The sequence below is a fragment of the Bidens hawaiensis genome, unplaced genomic scaffold (assembly GCF_021521415.1).
Source record: "Bidens hawaiensis isolate Kalapana, Puna unplaced genomic scaffold, B.hawaiensis_p1.1 tig00015774_1, whole genome shotgun sequence".
Classification (NCBI taxonomy): domain Eukaryota; kingdom Viridiplantae; phylum Streptophyta; class Magnoliopsida; order Asterales; family Asteraceae; genus Bidens; species Bidens hawaiensis.
The window spans coordinates 353,364-370,520 of record NW_027492408.1 but is presented as its reverse complement, the minus strand read 5'-3'; the positions used below and the strand labels follow the sequence as shown (position 1 = coordinate 370,520).

The 17,157-nt window shown below is 33.1% G+C and overlaps 1 protein-coding gene across 1 annotated transcript; it reads right to left on the bottom strand.

The window, feature by feature from the left end:
- Window positions 1-7,606: 7,606 nt before the first annotated feature.
- Window positions 7,607-16,760, bottom strand: LOC143549752 (putative clathrin assembly protein At5g57200). Its single transcript, XM_077040578.1, has 14 exons — window positions 16,667-16,760; window positions 16,507-16,575; window positions 16,251-16,348; window positions 11,646-11,784; window positions 11,432-11,559; window positions 10,697-10,789; window positions 10,473-10,589; window positions 10,322-10,387; window positions 10,160-10,240; window positions 9,528-9,608; window positions 9,258-9,443; window positions 9,065-9,137; window positions 8,746-8,858; window positions 7,607-8,011 (listed from the first exon to the last, which is right to left on the bottom strand). The coding sequence occupies exons 1-14, from the start codon at window positions 16,758-16,760 to the stop codon at window positions 7,607-7,609; spliced, it is 1,743 nt and encodes a 580-aa protein (XP_076896693.1).
- Window positions 16,761-17,157: the final 397 nt, after the last annotated feature.

Genomic DNA, 17,157 nt, shown 5'->3' with positions numbered 1-17,157 from the left:
GGTTAATTTCATTTAACTTGGTTTTTTTGACTTAAGAGAGTTAAAAAAACAATTGCTTTTAATGGTAAGTCCCCAAACTCGCATTACCAAGCCCAAACTCGCACCGCATCTACTTCAAAAATAGATTTTGAGAGTAGGATAAAAATAGATTTTGAGAGTAGGATTCAAACTCGCATTCCAACCCCCCAAGTCCAATGCACTAGCCGGCTAATCCACCAGCATGATATGATAATCTCCCCGTATCCATTGCTTATCTATGCATGTTGGTTGTTCCCTTCCCACTCCATTCTTTTCCTTAATCAATTTATGCATATAATTCTTATAGTTATTATTATAAATATATTATTATTATTATTAACGTCATTGTTATTATTTATTATTAACGCTATTTTTATTATCATAATTATCAGTGGCGGATCTAGAACAAATTTTAGGGGTAACGTTCAATTTTTTTTATTGTGTTTCATAAAATGTAAACGAAACACGATACTAAATAAATTTAAGCACATACCTAATAGATTTCACAACTTCGGTATTTCCAAGCTTGATTGCACAAATCCGTTTTGATAAGCTTCATTTTACAAAAACATCTTTCGACGGGTTGGGATGATATCATCATGTTTTTGGAATTCTCATTTAAAAAAGATTCTTAGTAAGACTGGTTTTTTTATCAACCAAGTTCCTTAATTTAACAATATATATAAACAAATAAACCTTTACATTTTTTTAAAAGAAGTGGAAAAATACCTAAAGTGTAACTGTCGGAGGCCAGAGCAGCGGCTGGACGACTGCAGCAGTGGAGGTCGGAGGGTATAATAGGGTACGAGTGTGCGTCGATGGTTTTTCTAACAGTGGAGATTGTTGTTGTTTTGTTTCATTATCGGGCCTTCAAAAAACAAAGAACAAATGGTGTAGCAGTGGACCTTTGAATTAGTTTGGGCTTTTAATTAGAGTAGGTGTGGGCTTTTAACTAGTTTAAGCTTTAATTTGCTTGGGCTTTTAATTAAACTTTGAGAGTATAAGGTGTTTTGATATTGATGAGGGGTAACATATATTTTTTTAGAGGTAGCGAAATACAAAAACCTTCAAAAAATAAATAAAATTTGCATTTGCGGCTCCGCTACCCCTGCTCATTAGGCAGGTCCGCCCCTGTTAATTATTTCCATTATCTTTATTGTTATCATTCGAAAATCTAAACTCGTTTAGACTAAAGTTTGAACCTGTATCGATTTATAAGGTCTGACTTAATAAGCCTTGGAATCCCTAACGATCCGAACACAAATGAACAAATTTTATGCATAAAACATACCTTTCCGAGCTTGGATCGACTTGAATCTAGATCTTTTTCTTGTTATCCGACACAAACGAACACTCAATAATTGGACCTCTTTTTAACTCGGAATTGGATAATAGGGAGAAGTGTGTGTTTGGTAAAAATGGAAAGTGTAGGGTTTAAGGAGCTTTTATACCATAAGCCCATTGACCTTAGGGTCATATTCCCTAAGTTCATATTTATTTTCTAAGTCCAACACACATTTTATATTATTTGACATATTTAAATTAAATAACACACATTTACAAATAAATTTCCTTCATTTATTACTTAATTAAAGCGTACGTTATACATCTGTTACGAATTTTAACGTGTAAATTTTATCTCCTGGTTTAGTTTGAAATTTAATAAATTAATTTAGATTATTTGAATTTAGATACAAAGTTACACGATTTTAGGAACATAATCATTCAAATCTTTTCACCAACTAATAAGATTTTCATCAAAATTAGAATACGCATCATGAACAATCTAAGAACCCTAATGAATTATTCATGATTAATTTATCAGATTTTTAAACCTAGAATTGACATCTTGAACATGTTTTTAACAGATTTCGAAAACATTTAGTTTATTAAATATGGATTTTAGCATTAATACTTTAAAAAAAATTTCGGTTTTAAATCAATAATTAAAAACTGATAATAAAATTAGGGTTTATCAGGTTTTAAGCATATTCCATGTCTTTCGATTTTAACTCCAAATTAAGAGTAAACAAGAAGAACTGGTTATCAACATTGCTTTGATATCACATGTTGATAAGTTCTTCATGATAGTAATAGAAACATGAATAATATAATAAACTTGTGTACATGTTACAATAGAGAGAGTAGCCACATCAGAGGAGTATGATATAGAAGACATGTTTGCCAGCTTGATCGAGCTCCCCCTTTAAGATGTATAGTTAAGGATGGGAATTAGAGTTCTTGGTAGAACCGATTATGGGAGAGAGAAAGGAACAAGAATTTGATGATTGTGTTATTAGGTTATGATGTTAATTTAATCTCTCCTTTATATCATCCAATAAGAAACCCTTAGTTGGTAAGGATAATATGGCTAATCAACAATTATCAAACTAATATATAATAAGATATAATTTATATTTTAATTTATTATTATATAAATAATTATAATTACCATATATAAATAAATATATTATTTAATATTTTTTCTTACATTTGTAAAATGTGCGCAGTCTAATTTTATATATGGTTCTCTTAAAGTTTAGTTTATTTTTGTTCCCTACTGAAAATATAAAATTCAATCGGTGATTGCTGTGAACCAGTTCGGTATCGGGTAAATGTGGGGTTGGCGCCCCTGCCTCTCAACCTTAAGGTTTCTTAAGGCTTTACGTCATATGCCAATGCTTAATTTTTCACCAAGACACTTAACTACATGCGACATACTCTAGATTTTTCAACTCCTGTTAGCATATGTGTTATACCTCCCAGCTCAATCCCTGCTTCGGACGCTTCCCAAGCATGGTGTTCCTATATTCGCACAAACTCTCCATCAATTTAGTGTGTTGCTACGTCCTCGCACGTTTTCTCCTCATGCAAGGAATACCCCACACAGGACGTTTTCTCCTTACGCGAGGAATACCCCACACATCAAAAGCGTACTCACATAGTCGCATGCCACATCCATCCTTCCACCCCATTGGTGCCGCATCAACTCATGCCACATTAGGAATATGCTATTTAAATCCTACTCATTTATTAAAGAGGTAGATTATTATTGTTGTTGCTATTAATATATATATTAAAAAGTGGATCTTCTCCCCCTCACAAAAACACTATTCAATTTTATAGTATATTATTGTATTAGATTTTATCTCCTGTATTACGGGGGTTGTTTTACATTATTCGTTTTTAATATTTTTATATGTGTATTTGGATTTTAATTTTTTTTATTGTAAGAAAGTTAATAATTAATATACTTGAGGTTTGATGATGAAATGGTTTCACAAATAAATGATATGTTATAATCCAGTTTAAAAGATATCTGGGTTTGGTGATACCCGTTACCCGTTTATTTTCTTTATTATAAAATTGTTTCTTAATTATAAATAATATCTTTTTTTTTAAATAAAATAGGATATTAATTTTTAGTATATTCCTATTTTATAGGATTTTTATATCAAATATTTGATGAGATTATTTTTTAATATAATGAGATGTTATAACTCGTTTAAGAGCTATCTGGGTTTAGTGAGACCTTTACCCGTAAATTCGAGTCAAATGCGTGAGAAGCCTTCATTTACAAATAAAGTAATCTGATGGCTTGAAAGAATGGCTGTTTTACATTTTTTTCGTTTTTTAATATTTATTTTTTAGATTTTAATTTTCTTTATTGTAAGAAAGTTAATAATATACTTAGGGTTTGATGATGAAAGGGTTTTATAAATAAATGATATGTTATAACCCGTTTAAAAGCTATCTGGATTTGGTGACCCATGACCCGCTTATGTTTTTTACTATAAAATTGTTTATTAATTATAAATAATATCTTTTTTTTTTAAATTGGATATTAAAGTTTATTATATTCCTATTTTGTAGGATTTTCATATCAAATAATTGGTAAGATTAATTTTTAATTTAATGAGATGTTATAAACCGTTTAAGAGCTATCTGGTTTGGTAAGACTCATACCCATGAATTTGGGTTAAATTAATAAGAGGTCTTCATTTAAAAATCAAAAAATCTGGTGGCTTACATAAAAGAGGGGATCGACCACATCGCGACACATATGATTTTTGGGTTTTCGTTTATATATATTATAGATTTTATTATTTTCTTATTAATTAACTTTTACTATATATTTGTTATCTATATTTATAAATATTTCAACTTTTCTAAAAATACATTAGAGATCTATACGCTATCACTTGGTTTTTATTCTATTTACTTTATTTTTTTCACCTAATTATAAATTTTAACAAACTAAAATTAATTTAAACTTTAAACTTGGACAAGTGTTAACTTTACATATTTTATTTGTCAGTTAAACTATTTTTTTTAACTCTACTTTCATATTTCTTTCGTATTTAACATAGTATAATGATCGAAACTTTTATCATGATTTAAAAATATCACATCATCATATGTTTTTATATTCACGCTTCAATGTTTGATACCATACCTTTAAAATATGTTTTTTTCTTACAAATTAATGTTTACGAATTTGTATCGATGCCGCCTATACTAACAGAATTTGCATTGGTTCGCAGCTATAACGTGCTGGTTTTTTGGTTTTACATATGATAATCTATTTTATTTTGACATTGATGGGTTTATTTCTTTTGTTTAGTTCCGATGTCGTAACTTGATATATGATGATTTCGCGTCAACTCGCAGCACGTTCGTGGTTTAACGTTTTAATGTATGGTTTTTTGTCGGTTCAATGGTCCCGTCGCGAAGCGCGGACCCTAAATCCTAGTTATCATTATTAGTAGCTATTTTTTATTCATTTTAATTTTTATAGAATGTTTGGTTTTGTCAATAACATTTAATCAACTTTAACAAATTAAATTCACCCATTCCAATATAATACGATATTAATTTTTCATTAGAGTGCCCTTTAAAATGCTAGATAAATGGCTTATTTCAAACTTTCTACCTTTTTTTGACGACGTTGGGTCAGAACTCTTACACGAGAATGTTAAACCGAAAGTGTGAAAGTGACTAAGTTAAAATGTTGTTTCATATAAGCAAAGACTTACTTGGAGCATTCACAACAAATCCTCTATATTTTATGAAGTAGTTGTAAATGGTTATGAGATGAGAAAAGGGAAAATATTGTTTATAAAAAAGTTTAGAGAAGCACGGTTCACCATCTATAATTTTTTTAATGTTTTTTTAAAATAGTTGTGAGTAGAGAAGAAAAATGATAATGATAAAAATAAAAAATATTATTTAATTTAAAATAAGAGAGAAAATATAATGAGTTTCAGTTATTTATAGAGAGAGACTTAAAATCTGCCAGGAATGCTCTTAGAGCATTTTCATCCAACCCATTATAATATGTGAGTGGTGTTTTTATAATTTAGAGAGTGATTTAGAGTGTTGTGAGTGAAGAGTTTTTATATTTTAGAAAAAGTAGTGATTTTTCTGTATATTTGAAAAGTTACTGTTCATCCCCTATAATTTTTTAATATATTTTGAAAGTGGTTGTGAGTGAAGGAAAGAGAAAATGTAATAATAAAAGGTATAAAAAGTATTATTTAATTGAAATGAAGAGAGAAAATAAAGTGAGTTTTAGTGTAATTTTTGGTTTGGAGATAATGAGTGGGATGAGAATGCTCTTAGAGAAAATCAAGGCCACCAACATCATAGTACTAGCCAAATATATAATTTATTTCTAATACAACAAATTAATACGAATAAATTTGCTATTTCTATCATTAAGGAAGAGATATATGATAAAGGGTTGAGTTCAAATAAGAAGTTTGAATATCCTAAGAAGGCTAAGAACGAGAGCATTTTATCCACAACAAATTTAGTACCCTGCCCATCAAAAACAATCACCTCCACCAACTTCAGCAACACATCTGCACCCTCTCTACCACCCAACCTTCATCACCGTCACCCCCTCTGCCAGCGGTACACCGCCGCCACCAACATCATCCCCGGCTCAGCTCTTCTCTGTCACCATCACCGACACCGCCACCTCTACAACGTCGACGGACAACGGAGCTACTGCTGGACGAATTGCCGCCACAACATGCAACCTCCTTCAACTCCTCCACCACCGCATCTTCTGATTTCGTGATACCTTCGAGATTTCTTTTTTTTTTTCTGGTTAAACGGATTTCCGGCGAAAGGTTTCCGACGAACTTAACGGTGGTACAGCGGCGGATAAGGGAGGTTGTGGTGGTAAACATCACCCATGGTGTTTTTCCTTTTGGATTGAGCCCCTAGCTATGTATACTGTTTTGCCTTTTGGATTAAAGTTAGGTCTTGAGGTGGTTTGTGCCTTTTTGGTGGTAACGATGGACAGGGAATGTTCATTTTGATTTGAGGGCTTGAGTGTATTGAATCTATGGCGACCCAACTTAAAACACAATGATGTAAGCTTACAATAATAAGATTATAAAACACAATAACAATGGAATGAAAATAAACACAATAAGATTAATAACACAATAAAACTAACTTTACAGATAGCACAATCATTAAAACACAATAAGATTAATAACACAATAAAAATAACTAAAAACACAATTATGTTTATGTTTTCACCTTAATCAAAAAACACAATAAACACAATGAAAATCACTATATTAATAAAAAAACATAATAAAAAAACATCATTTTGATATTGATAAAAACAATATTGTTAAAATACAATAGTAAAAAAAAAAACACCATGCTAAAACATAATTGGATAAAACACAATGAAGAAAAAACACAATACCTATAACCTATAACACAATGTATAAAAACCCACTAATTTTTTTTTATTTTTTTTATAACAATATGGTACTCATATTAAAGATACAAAAATGGTCGTTATTAAGGTGATTTTTTTTTAAAAAAAAGATGTCGTATAAAAAAGATGGACGTTTTAAAACGATGGGGGAATTGACATGTGCCTTGCATGTGGAGAGAGAAAGTCAACAATTATGTGTTCTTCCTTTTTTGCCCTCTCCCTTGTTTTGTACTTAATTTTTTCCCAAACTAATCTCAACCATTCAAATTCAAAATTAATGGTTTAGATTACTTCTTATCCTTCCTACAAAACTCATACTTTTTATTTTAACTTGACCCATATGATAAATTTGATTTGGGGTTGGATATATAAGAGTTTAATAATTTTGTAGGAGGTATAAGAAATTCTCTAAAAAAACCTACTTTATAAATTGGTTATTTGCTATACATGTTTTGTAAATTAGTTTCAACATGTCAAACAGAAATCGAAAGTATGAGAAAATAAGTATTTAGAAAAGGGCCACATATTTTTACTTTGCTTTGAGCCATAAAATGTTGAACTGCCGCTATATTGAGTTGTTATAATAACTTCTAAACCATGATGAGTGTAGGCAGTCGTAGCAACAACATTAAAGGTTACCAATAGCCATAGTCACAATATTAAAACGGCTAAAGAATGAGATGTAACAACAAAGACCTACATTAGTTAGTCCAAATGCTTATGACTTCCTAACAACCTAGAAGTTACTGATTAAAATCCCATATTTGGCACCTCTTGATTAAAAGGGAGTGCATTATTAAATGTGGTTATTTAAGTCTTTTTAAAATGATAATAGAAGGTGTTCTAGATTAACCCTTGCTTTCCTTGTGATGCTTTACTACTTTGTGGATACTCATAAACATCTCTAAACGGATTTGATGTCCCCATAGCATGTTGGTTATTGTAAACTACCAACATATTTTGTTGTTTATACGGGTGATTATATAGATGCGAAAATTGGTTTTGTTGTTGTTGCTGTTGTTGTTGATGATGCAACATCGTCATCTGCACATTCATCGGGGTTGTAATTCTGCTTGACATCATGTAAGGGTCATGCAATGGTAATTGTGGTGGTTGTTGAGTAAAAGGATTATGTTGCATGTTGCATTTATAGGTTGTGTTATAGCCGGCGTTTTGTAGCTGGATTTGTCTTCTAGCTGCTTCATCTTCGTATAAACCGTCTAATAAGAACTTGTCGAATTTACCACCCTAAAATAAGAAATCAAAAAACATAAACACGTCTTTAGCTAAGTGGATCAAAAGAAATTGATCTAGCTGACCCAAACTAATTAATCCTATTAGGTTGCAAGTAGGGTTGGAACAAAAACTAGTTAATCAAATAGAACCTGGAATAACCGACCCAAACTATTACTTAAAGGTATGTTTTTGTTTTTTTTTTCTCTTTGGAAACCAAAAATTATTTCAGTTATGCATCGTTTCAAAATTGAACAGAACCATACCGAAAACAAACTGCACCAAAACCAAATTGATCCGCATAACCTAACTACACCAACCTTGTTTACAATGTTTGTTATTTGAATTATGGCCCCATCTGATTAATTTGCAAAAAAAAAAAAAAAAAAAAACAAAACAAAAAAAAACAATTTAAAAATAAATAAATAAATAAAAATTTGGCCAAGATTGTGTGGTTAACAAATACTTTTTTGCTAAAACTTTGGCCCAATATTATTATTTTGGATTAGCTTTTCAGGCCCAACCTTTTTTCAAGACCAAATGCATAAACAAAATCGAACCGAACCCATACTAACAACAGAAAAAAGTGAAACCAAACAATTTTGGAAAACCAAAAAAATCAAAATTTAAGTTTTGATTATGCTTGAACCCCAAACCGACCCATGCACAACATAGTTGCATCTACTTCTTCAAATAAAAGACCCCCAAGTTCCAACTATCTTTCTTTCTAAGAATTAGTTAAAACTAACCAATTTGTTTTGTGACTTGTCAATATTAATGCTCTTCTCGACAAGGGCAAGCTCCCATCCTGGTGTAATTTTGCTTTTGTTCCAATCTGTAAACGACGACCGGGGATCATTACCTATGAATAATTTACATCAATTCGAATTTCATTCGTTAACTTAATGTTCGAAAGTCACTAGTAAATAATAGGAGTGTCACCGAAGGACGACATCTGTCTGTTACCAATTTCACCGAAGGATTGCCTATCAATTATATCGTCAGTGACACACCTTTATTTTGTAGTAAGTATATGAACATATATATATACTCAAAATGAGCACATACCAGTTTGCAAAATATCAAGGACCATTGCATTGTTTTCTAGATCTGAAGCTTCAGGTTTTATTTGATTCAAACCCTAGTTAAACAACAGGCAAATTTCATACACACGTTAGTGTTGAAGTCTCAATTATATAAGCACGATCTAGATGAATGTAGTTAGATTAAAAGCAAGAAATAATGTTAAAACGGAACTTACCAATAGATCATGATCATTGGTGTGAGATATAGAAGACGGATCGATTTCCTTTTTCTTAGGCTCAAGCTTGGGCTTAGGATCAGACTTGCACACAATTTGTATTGCCTCTTTATCATCAACTTGTTCCTCATTATTTCCTTTAGAGTTAGATTCTTCACTTTCTTCTTCTTTGAGTTTCACATACTCCTAATTCCATTTGAAACAAACATTTCATGACAAAAGCCAATTTAAAGTGAATCATGTCTTAATTTGGAATGAAATGGCCCGTACCAGTCTCATGTTTGAAACCAAACCTATCGAAGAAGCTTCTCTAATATACTCCTCCATTGTGACAAGAAATGAAGCTGGTGGCTACAAAATCGCAAATAATTTCATCTTCACATCTTGTTTATGTCAAGACTCTACATCTAACATTATGTTCGGACAAGTTTTTTTTTTTTTTTTTTTTTTTTTGTATTAATAGGTGGTTTTGGAGAATATCAAGCACGCCTAGGTGATTTCTAGAATTACATGCAAAACTAGACAGTTAGCCGAAGCGGGTAGCAAACTCACCATCACCACACTCTAACTCACCAAAGATAAATATTACATTTCTTTTTTGTTCTCTTTTCCAAAATATTGCATTTAACTTCTTGATTTTTCTTTAATAACTTATGATATTTTGGTATTTTAAATATGTTAATACACAGTTTTGTTTTGTTATCGATATTCTGATAAGATTATTACCGAAAACCGAGTTGTAGTAAAAATAAAGTATTTTTTACATTTGAAGATAAGAAACACTTTATTTAAAATGCAACTTTCAATAATTAAAATTTATATTGTTAGATTTAATCCTTCAAGTTCAGCAAACTTGATTTATATAAAACACAAAAAGTTAATCCATCAACACATTTAGGTACCTGTCTTAATATTGGGAATTGAAAGTTCCTTGCAAAATCTAAGTGTCGACAGTAATCGTAAAACTCAGCAAGATATTCAGCCTACAAAAATTTTTAAGACCATAAATATATCGTGATTTTGTTTGGATGCCGAGAATGGTTGCTTCACAGATAGCACAATACCTGTTTCCCGGATTTTTTGTATATATTCAAAGCTTTTACAGCTTCATGTTTAGGCATGTCGAAGAACTAGGAATAGTTAAGGGTGGTTAACTCTTGGATCAATAAGAAAGACTAGATTTAATTAATATAATAAATCTCTTAAAAATGATACCAAATCAACAAGATTTATGATGCCATCATTGATGGAACAATAGATCTTGAAGCTTTCTTTGAGAACTAGACCCAAAGCATATTGCACAAGATAGTTATGGTAAGCAGCTCCTTCAGGCTACGAGAAACGAAGTAAATTCGTTAGTTTGTTATGACTCTCTTCTGTAAATAGAAGATTAAATTTACAGAAGAGAAATTTCACTTAAATATATATTTAACATTCACCTGGCATCCAATGAGACGATAAAGAAGTTGCTGCATTGCAGGTAGTTGTTCTAGTAACTCATCGCTATTCATGATCCGAATTCTGTTATAGCCCTTCACAATATCGTAATCAATCATATTTAGAAAAAATCTTGGTTTCATTAGATTATTCATGGCATGAAAGTCATTTAATTGTGTGTCGTGATTAGGGATAACAAACAAACCCGAACCTAACAGGTAAACCGAAACACAAAAGAATGAGATGAGTTTATGGATATGAGATTAGTTTTAATTTTTTTCTTGGATATGATATTAGGTGATAACTGATACACAAAACATTTAATTTTTTTATTTCATTTGCATTTGTCCTTGAGTATTAATAAACACTTCACTTACTTTATGCTTTATATTCTAAGTTTCTTGGGTGATAAAATTATATAAAACCTTATATAGTAATCCCGAAGAGTATTTTTAATAAGCCAACAGGTGTGCCCGATATATACCCGACGCGTATTGAGCATGATATGTTACACGATTTTACAATCGGTATGGTACCGAGATATTAATACACGTCTCATTGTCATCCCTATATTTTGATGCAAATAATTGTCGCTAACTTACTTTGTTTCGGCAATTAAGCTCTCTGTGAATGCTTTTTATGTCACTTGTTGTCTTTCTGACTATTATCTTTCTAACCCTTTTTAATTTACTGACAATGTTTATGGAATTAAAAGCAAATGATAATATCAATCATACCGTGCTTATTCCTGCTTCTCGTCTAGTTGAACACTCTGTCTCAATATCGTACTTCAACAATCTAAAACACTCTAGTCGTTCTTCAAGAAACATTCCATATGTTCGCACCCATGCCGAACAATCCCAAGCTTTTTACATGGATCATCGTTATATTAGAAGTAATGAATAAAGTTAACATGCAAGATTTCTAAAGAATGGTTCATGTTTTAATTACCAAGAGAGCTGGAGTCATCTTTAAAACTTGAGATTTGAAAAACTTGTCTTCTTTGCAAATAGTTCAGTAATTCTTCTCTATAAGAAGGATCACCTTCCCTTAATATCCTATGGAACACTATCAAAGTCTTTATGGCAACCTGCAAAATCAAAACCGTCAAGAAAAAGAAAAAAAATAATTCCACCAAAATAGCATACTTTGGTGTATTAAAGCATACATATATCTCGTTATGTTTTCCTTAACTTGAATTTTGTTAAAGAAATTTTGTTTGAATTTTTATTATTCTACATATATTCTTCTAAAACCAAATGACATGATAATGTAGCTAGGAAAAAGCAAGATTTCGGGGCTTATTTGAGGCCAAAAATGACCTTCTACGTACAATAGGCATACATGATGTTGGCGCGTTATGCATGTAAACGGTATCAATAAGTCACTATGAAGAAATATGTTGCTAACATTAAATTTTTCATATATTGCATCCCTTAAAAACAACGGATAAGACAACTTGACAGTGGTAGGTTTAATGACCAGGATATATCTCTCAGTGTAATTGATCCCCCCCCCCCCCCAGTTTGATGAAAGCCCTTAATGGCAAGGAGGGCTTTATAGTTTGGAGATCATCAATGTAACTTTTGATTCTATAAACCCACTTATGACCAACAATGTTGGTGGGAGCGGGAGCCGACCTCGTATACAAGGTCCGGGTAGAATGTAAAGCGACAACTTCGACGTTCATATCATCGCATTATACCAGCAAAGTATGGGATTAAATAAAATTAGTAGGCTTAGAAGTAAGAGTGAAGAAGTGTGAAAAAGATTATGATTAGGAAAGTGTATAGGCTAGTGAGTGTGGTCACAAAAACATTTGACCATCGGATGAGAGGGTGGAGGAAGGGGTGTGGTGGTCGGGTGGGGTGAGGGTGGTGTTGAGGTGGAAGGAGTAGAAGTGAGAGACACATAAGGTAGAATAACATAGTTGAGGGTATACTACTAATAGTGAGAGATGCAAAATTAAGAGTCAAGGATAAAACGGAGAAGGTAGCCACATGGAAAGTTAAATGATAAGAAGTATTTGTGTGAAGAATATGAGAATCATAACACAAATAGCCACATTGACTAAGAAAAATTTCAAAGAAATATACAAGAAATATATTTAGCTGAGAGATTATCGAGCTTGATATCCTTAATGAATAGATAACAAAGACACCCTAATGCCAGCCACCAGACAACTGTTTGAACGTTTTTCTTGCCTAGTTGGGTTTGCTATATAGTCATAAACTTCATCGGGCGTGAACTCAGTGGGATACTCGACGGGTTGCCTAGTTGTATTTGCACGACGAACGCATCACTGGTCGTGAGTTGTTGTCGCTCGCCTGACGAGTCCAAGGCAGGACAAAACCAGCCAACCCTTATCATAAGCGGGGTAGATTGGTGGCTGGCCTTCGGACGCTACCCAAAGTCAGGAATATTGACCCGTGACAAGTGGTATCAGAGAGGTTAGATAATCAAGCAAGTTAGGACATGATAGAATCTTGAAATGATCTTAAGGAGATGTCTAATCATTTGTGGCGTGAGCTTGATTGAAGTTTCCTAAACCCAAAAACTTGAGTATGTGTCGGTGGTATGGGAGGCTGACTTGGTTATGAAGTTGGAGGGATGACGTATGTTGGTAGGATGGGACGCTCACTCGGTCATGAGGACCTTAAGGCGTATTGTCATGGAGGCGTTGGAAAGTGTGCAGATCACTCCCGGGATGCTTCGTGTTTAGTTGCCAGAAACAAAGTTCAAGACCAAGGCGATTATGTTCAAGTACATAGCGCGTCGGTGCCGTAAGTCAGACAACTTTGTTCTTCAGAGCCGGAAGTCTGAAATTGGTGTATCGGCGGAAAATTCGATACTTTGGCAAGTGGAAACCGGAAGTCCACTATGAGTTATCCGTGCCTTAGGGGTATGGGGTCTGATAATCCAACTTAAACGATTGTGGGGAAAACTTGGTCGATGTCTGAGCTAGAATTGATCTCCCGTAGAGTAATGGACCCGCCCATAGGAAGGATGAGGGTGTGATCCGTGGTGATTATGGTCGCTACACGTTAGGATCACCCAGTTTGCAAGAGTCCCTTTAGCCAAAGTGAAAGGCCAAAAATCTTAAGTGGGTTGCCAACATTGATATTCGGCGTGCCAAGAATGGTTTGTGGCAGATGCACGAAGACGTGCATGGTTATGGTGGTGGGAGAATGCCACGGATAAACTGCCTGATGATTGGTTTGTTTGCTTATGCTTAACGTTTAAATCGGGTACATCCTCAATGAGATAATCGTCACGCACATAACTAGTTGTACTTGCACGACGAACGCGCCACTGGTCGTGAGCTGTTGACTCTCGCCTGATGAGTCCAAGGTAGTGCGAAAATAATAGATTTTATCGTAAGCGGGACGAATTTATTAGACTTCGGGCTTCACATGGAATTAGGAATATTGACCCGTGACACTAACATGTGTATAAGTGTATTATCAGGCCTAGATCAAAAAAGGATCACAAGAAGAATTAGCAAGAGTGGTAGAAGGTACACATGTTATATGAGAAAATAATTATTGCATAAGATCATACCAAAATGTCATAGGCATGTATGCATGGGAAAGTAAAGCTTGACCAACCTATAACAAATGGTGGTTTTCTACTTAGCCAACCCATTTTGTTCTGGTGTGTGGGACATGAGATACGATAGATATAAACAAAACTCGAAAGGAATTGGATAATTGGGTCTCCCATAAGCTTATAAGCTCCATAGCACTTTTTGATGTTGCAAGAAAACAAGTTTCAAATAAAAGGTATAAACTAACAAAATTAATGGGACGCATATGTAAACGACACAAGAATTTTATATGGCTTGATCCCTGTGGGAGAACCTACATCCAGGTGCTGCAACTAGGTTATTTCATTAAGCTCAAAGTTAATAGATAAAATAGGCACAAATGTCTTCACAACCCAACAAACTACCACTTGAAAGTCTTATGAATACTCCAGCTCGCTATTCAAGGAAACAATAACCCAAGTCATCCAATAACTCCAGTGATCTTTAATAACAGAAATCCTTCAACCCTCCAGTTCCAAAAACAAGCTAAAACTTCAATATCATATTACAATTACATCACTGGGTTATTTATTTTATTTATATTAAGATAATTCGGTTTAGCAACTTAGGGTCCAAGAACGCGTACGAGCTTTCCACATCTAAATAAAATAGGCAAAAGTCCTTCACAACCTAGCAATCTCTCACTTGAAGGTCTTGCGAATACTTCAGCCCGCCATTGAAGCAAACAATAACCCAAGTTAGCAACCAGATCAACTACTAGAGTATCAGTATTTTTTTTTCTCCGTTACAATTAACATTACGATTTCAAGTTGGATATCAGCCCTTATAAAAATCCAAGAACGAATTGATAAACAGAAACACGGACAAGCATAGCCATGATTAGGGTTACTGGATTGGCGATTGTTGTAGTCGAGTTTTGAGTTAGCTTCTTGATTATTATAATACGAGAGGCTATCCTAAATATTGTTTTGCTCCTCCATGCTACTGTTTATCAATTCGTTATTGAAACCGAGCAGGCTTGGAAGTACTACATGTATTGTAAGTAGTGTTTAGAGATTCAGGGGCTATTTGGTAGCCTCTTAACAATTATTAAGAGGCTAACTCTTAATGGCTCATAACCTCTTAATAGTTAAGAGGTAGCCTTAAGTCTGAATAGTTAAGAGGTAACCATTAAGAGGTAGCCTGTTAATCATTCAGACTAGGCTACCTCTGAAGACTTAATCTTGATTCGTTAAGTGATTAAAGTTTAGGGTTTGTTTTGTTAAGTTTTATATTTATATTTGTTTAATATGGTAAGAATTATGGATTATTCTAGAATAAGGTTGCCTTGGTTTACAAGTTAGGTTTGGCTTGGAAAGCAAGTTTAACAGGTCTATAAATAGGGTCTACATTATTAATTTTATTTGAGAGAGTCAAGATAAGTCTCTTCTCCTTGTATGTTCGTGAAGTGATGTTCGTTTGATTATATGAAAAGAGTTAACGGTTGTCACCCCAATATCTCGTGTTCGTTTGTTTATTAGTTTGTTTGATCTGATTGTTTGATCCGTCTAGGCCAACAACCTCTTAACCATTAAGAGGCTATTAGCCATTAAAAGGCAGCATTTTAATTACTGTTACTGAAAAACAGGAGTAGATGAAATACGATGAAAAGTAGTCGTGGATGGATGAAAAAGACGTACTCCATGTCTCATTGGAGACACGTGTAATAGTGGAAAGTGAATAAAGCCTCGGGTCTAAGTAAATGGAAATGGGATAATTAACCACACGGGTATTTTTTCTGTTACTCATCATTTGGTCGCTGCAATAGATCACCATATTAGAAAAGAACTTTTCGTCCTACATCACAAGAAACTCTAACGTTAACATGCTACTTAAGACCAAGGGTGCATTTCGTAGTAGTGTTAAGCCTAATAATTATAAACGACAAGTTTTCTAGTTTTTCTTTTTCGGTCAGAACGGTACAATTTTCTAATAGAAATAAAGATAGTTATGTAAGAAGAAGACTTTACGATCCAATTTTTCGTCTTCAATAATCTTCTATGTAGCGTGTGAATGCAGTATGCAACGTCTGCTCGTGGAACAACTACGGATGTCGCTGCAAAGATCTCTACAATCAAAAACAAAAAATGCACAACCAAATCACATTTAGATCAACATAATGCCAAGATCAAACTTTTACGAAGCCACTGGTTTATGATATTGATGTAGCATTCTGTCACAAACATAATTGTATCGGGATCATGACCGTATACACATCAAACTCACTTTGAACATGGCGATCCTTTGGTGGACATTCAACATGACTAGTAGCTTTAACAATCGCGATGTCCAAAGCTTTGGTTGAATGTTACAACAGAAATGAAAAAAATTATATGATTACTATAACATAATAATGAAAAGTATATAATTGTATTTGAATTAGAACATACCTTGAATTCGCTATTAACCTTTGCAAGGCCAACCTTAGTGGAGTCCTTCAGAGCCCAATAGGCTTTTCTTAAGCTTTTAAATGTACCCATCAATCTGCAAATGATTTTATTTTTCCTTCATAAATTTGTGTATGAATTAATTGATTTATGTACATATAAACACAGATTTGGACACAAAGCTGAATAATTGGAAAGATGTTCTTCCTATTTTCTTGGTTTTATGGTTTGATTCACTATAGGTCTCTTGATCCTAACTTCTGAAAGAGAGAGAAATTAAATCTATTATGATTTAGTTTTGATAATAAACTAGGTTAGTTACCCGTGTTAAATCGATATGTACATGTTATATATTTTAATGAATTGTAAATGACGTATTTATAAGAACAGATAATTTTACATTGATTATAAGGTATTTCACAGTTGTTTTTATTATAACACACACACACACACACACACACACACACACACACACATATATATATATATA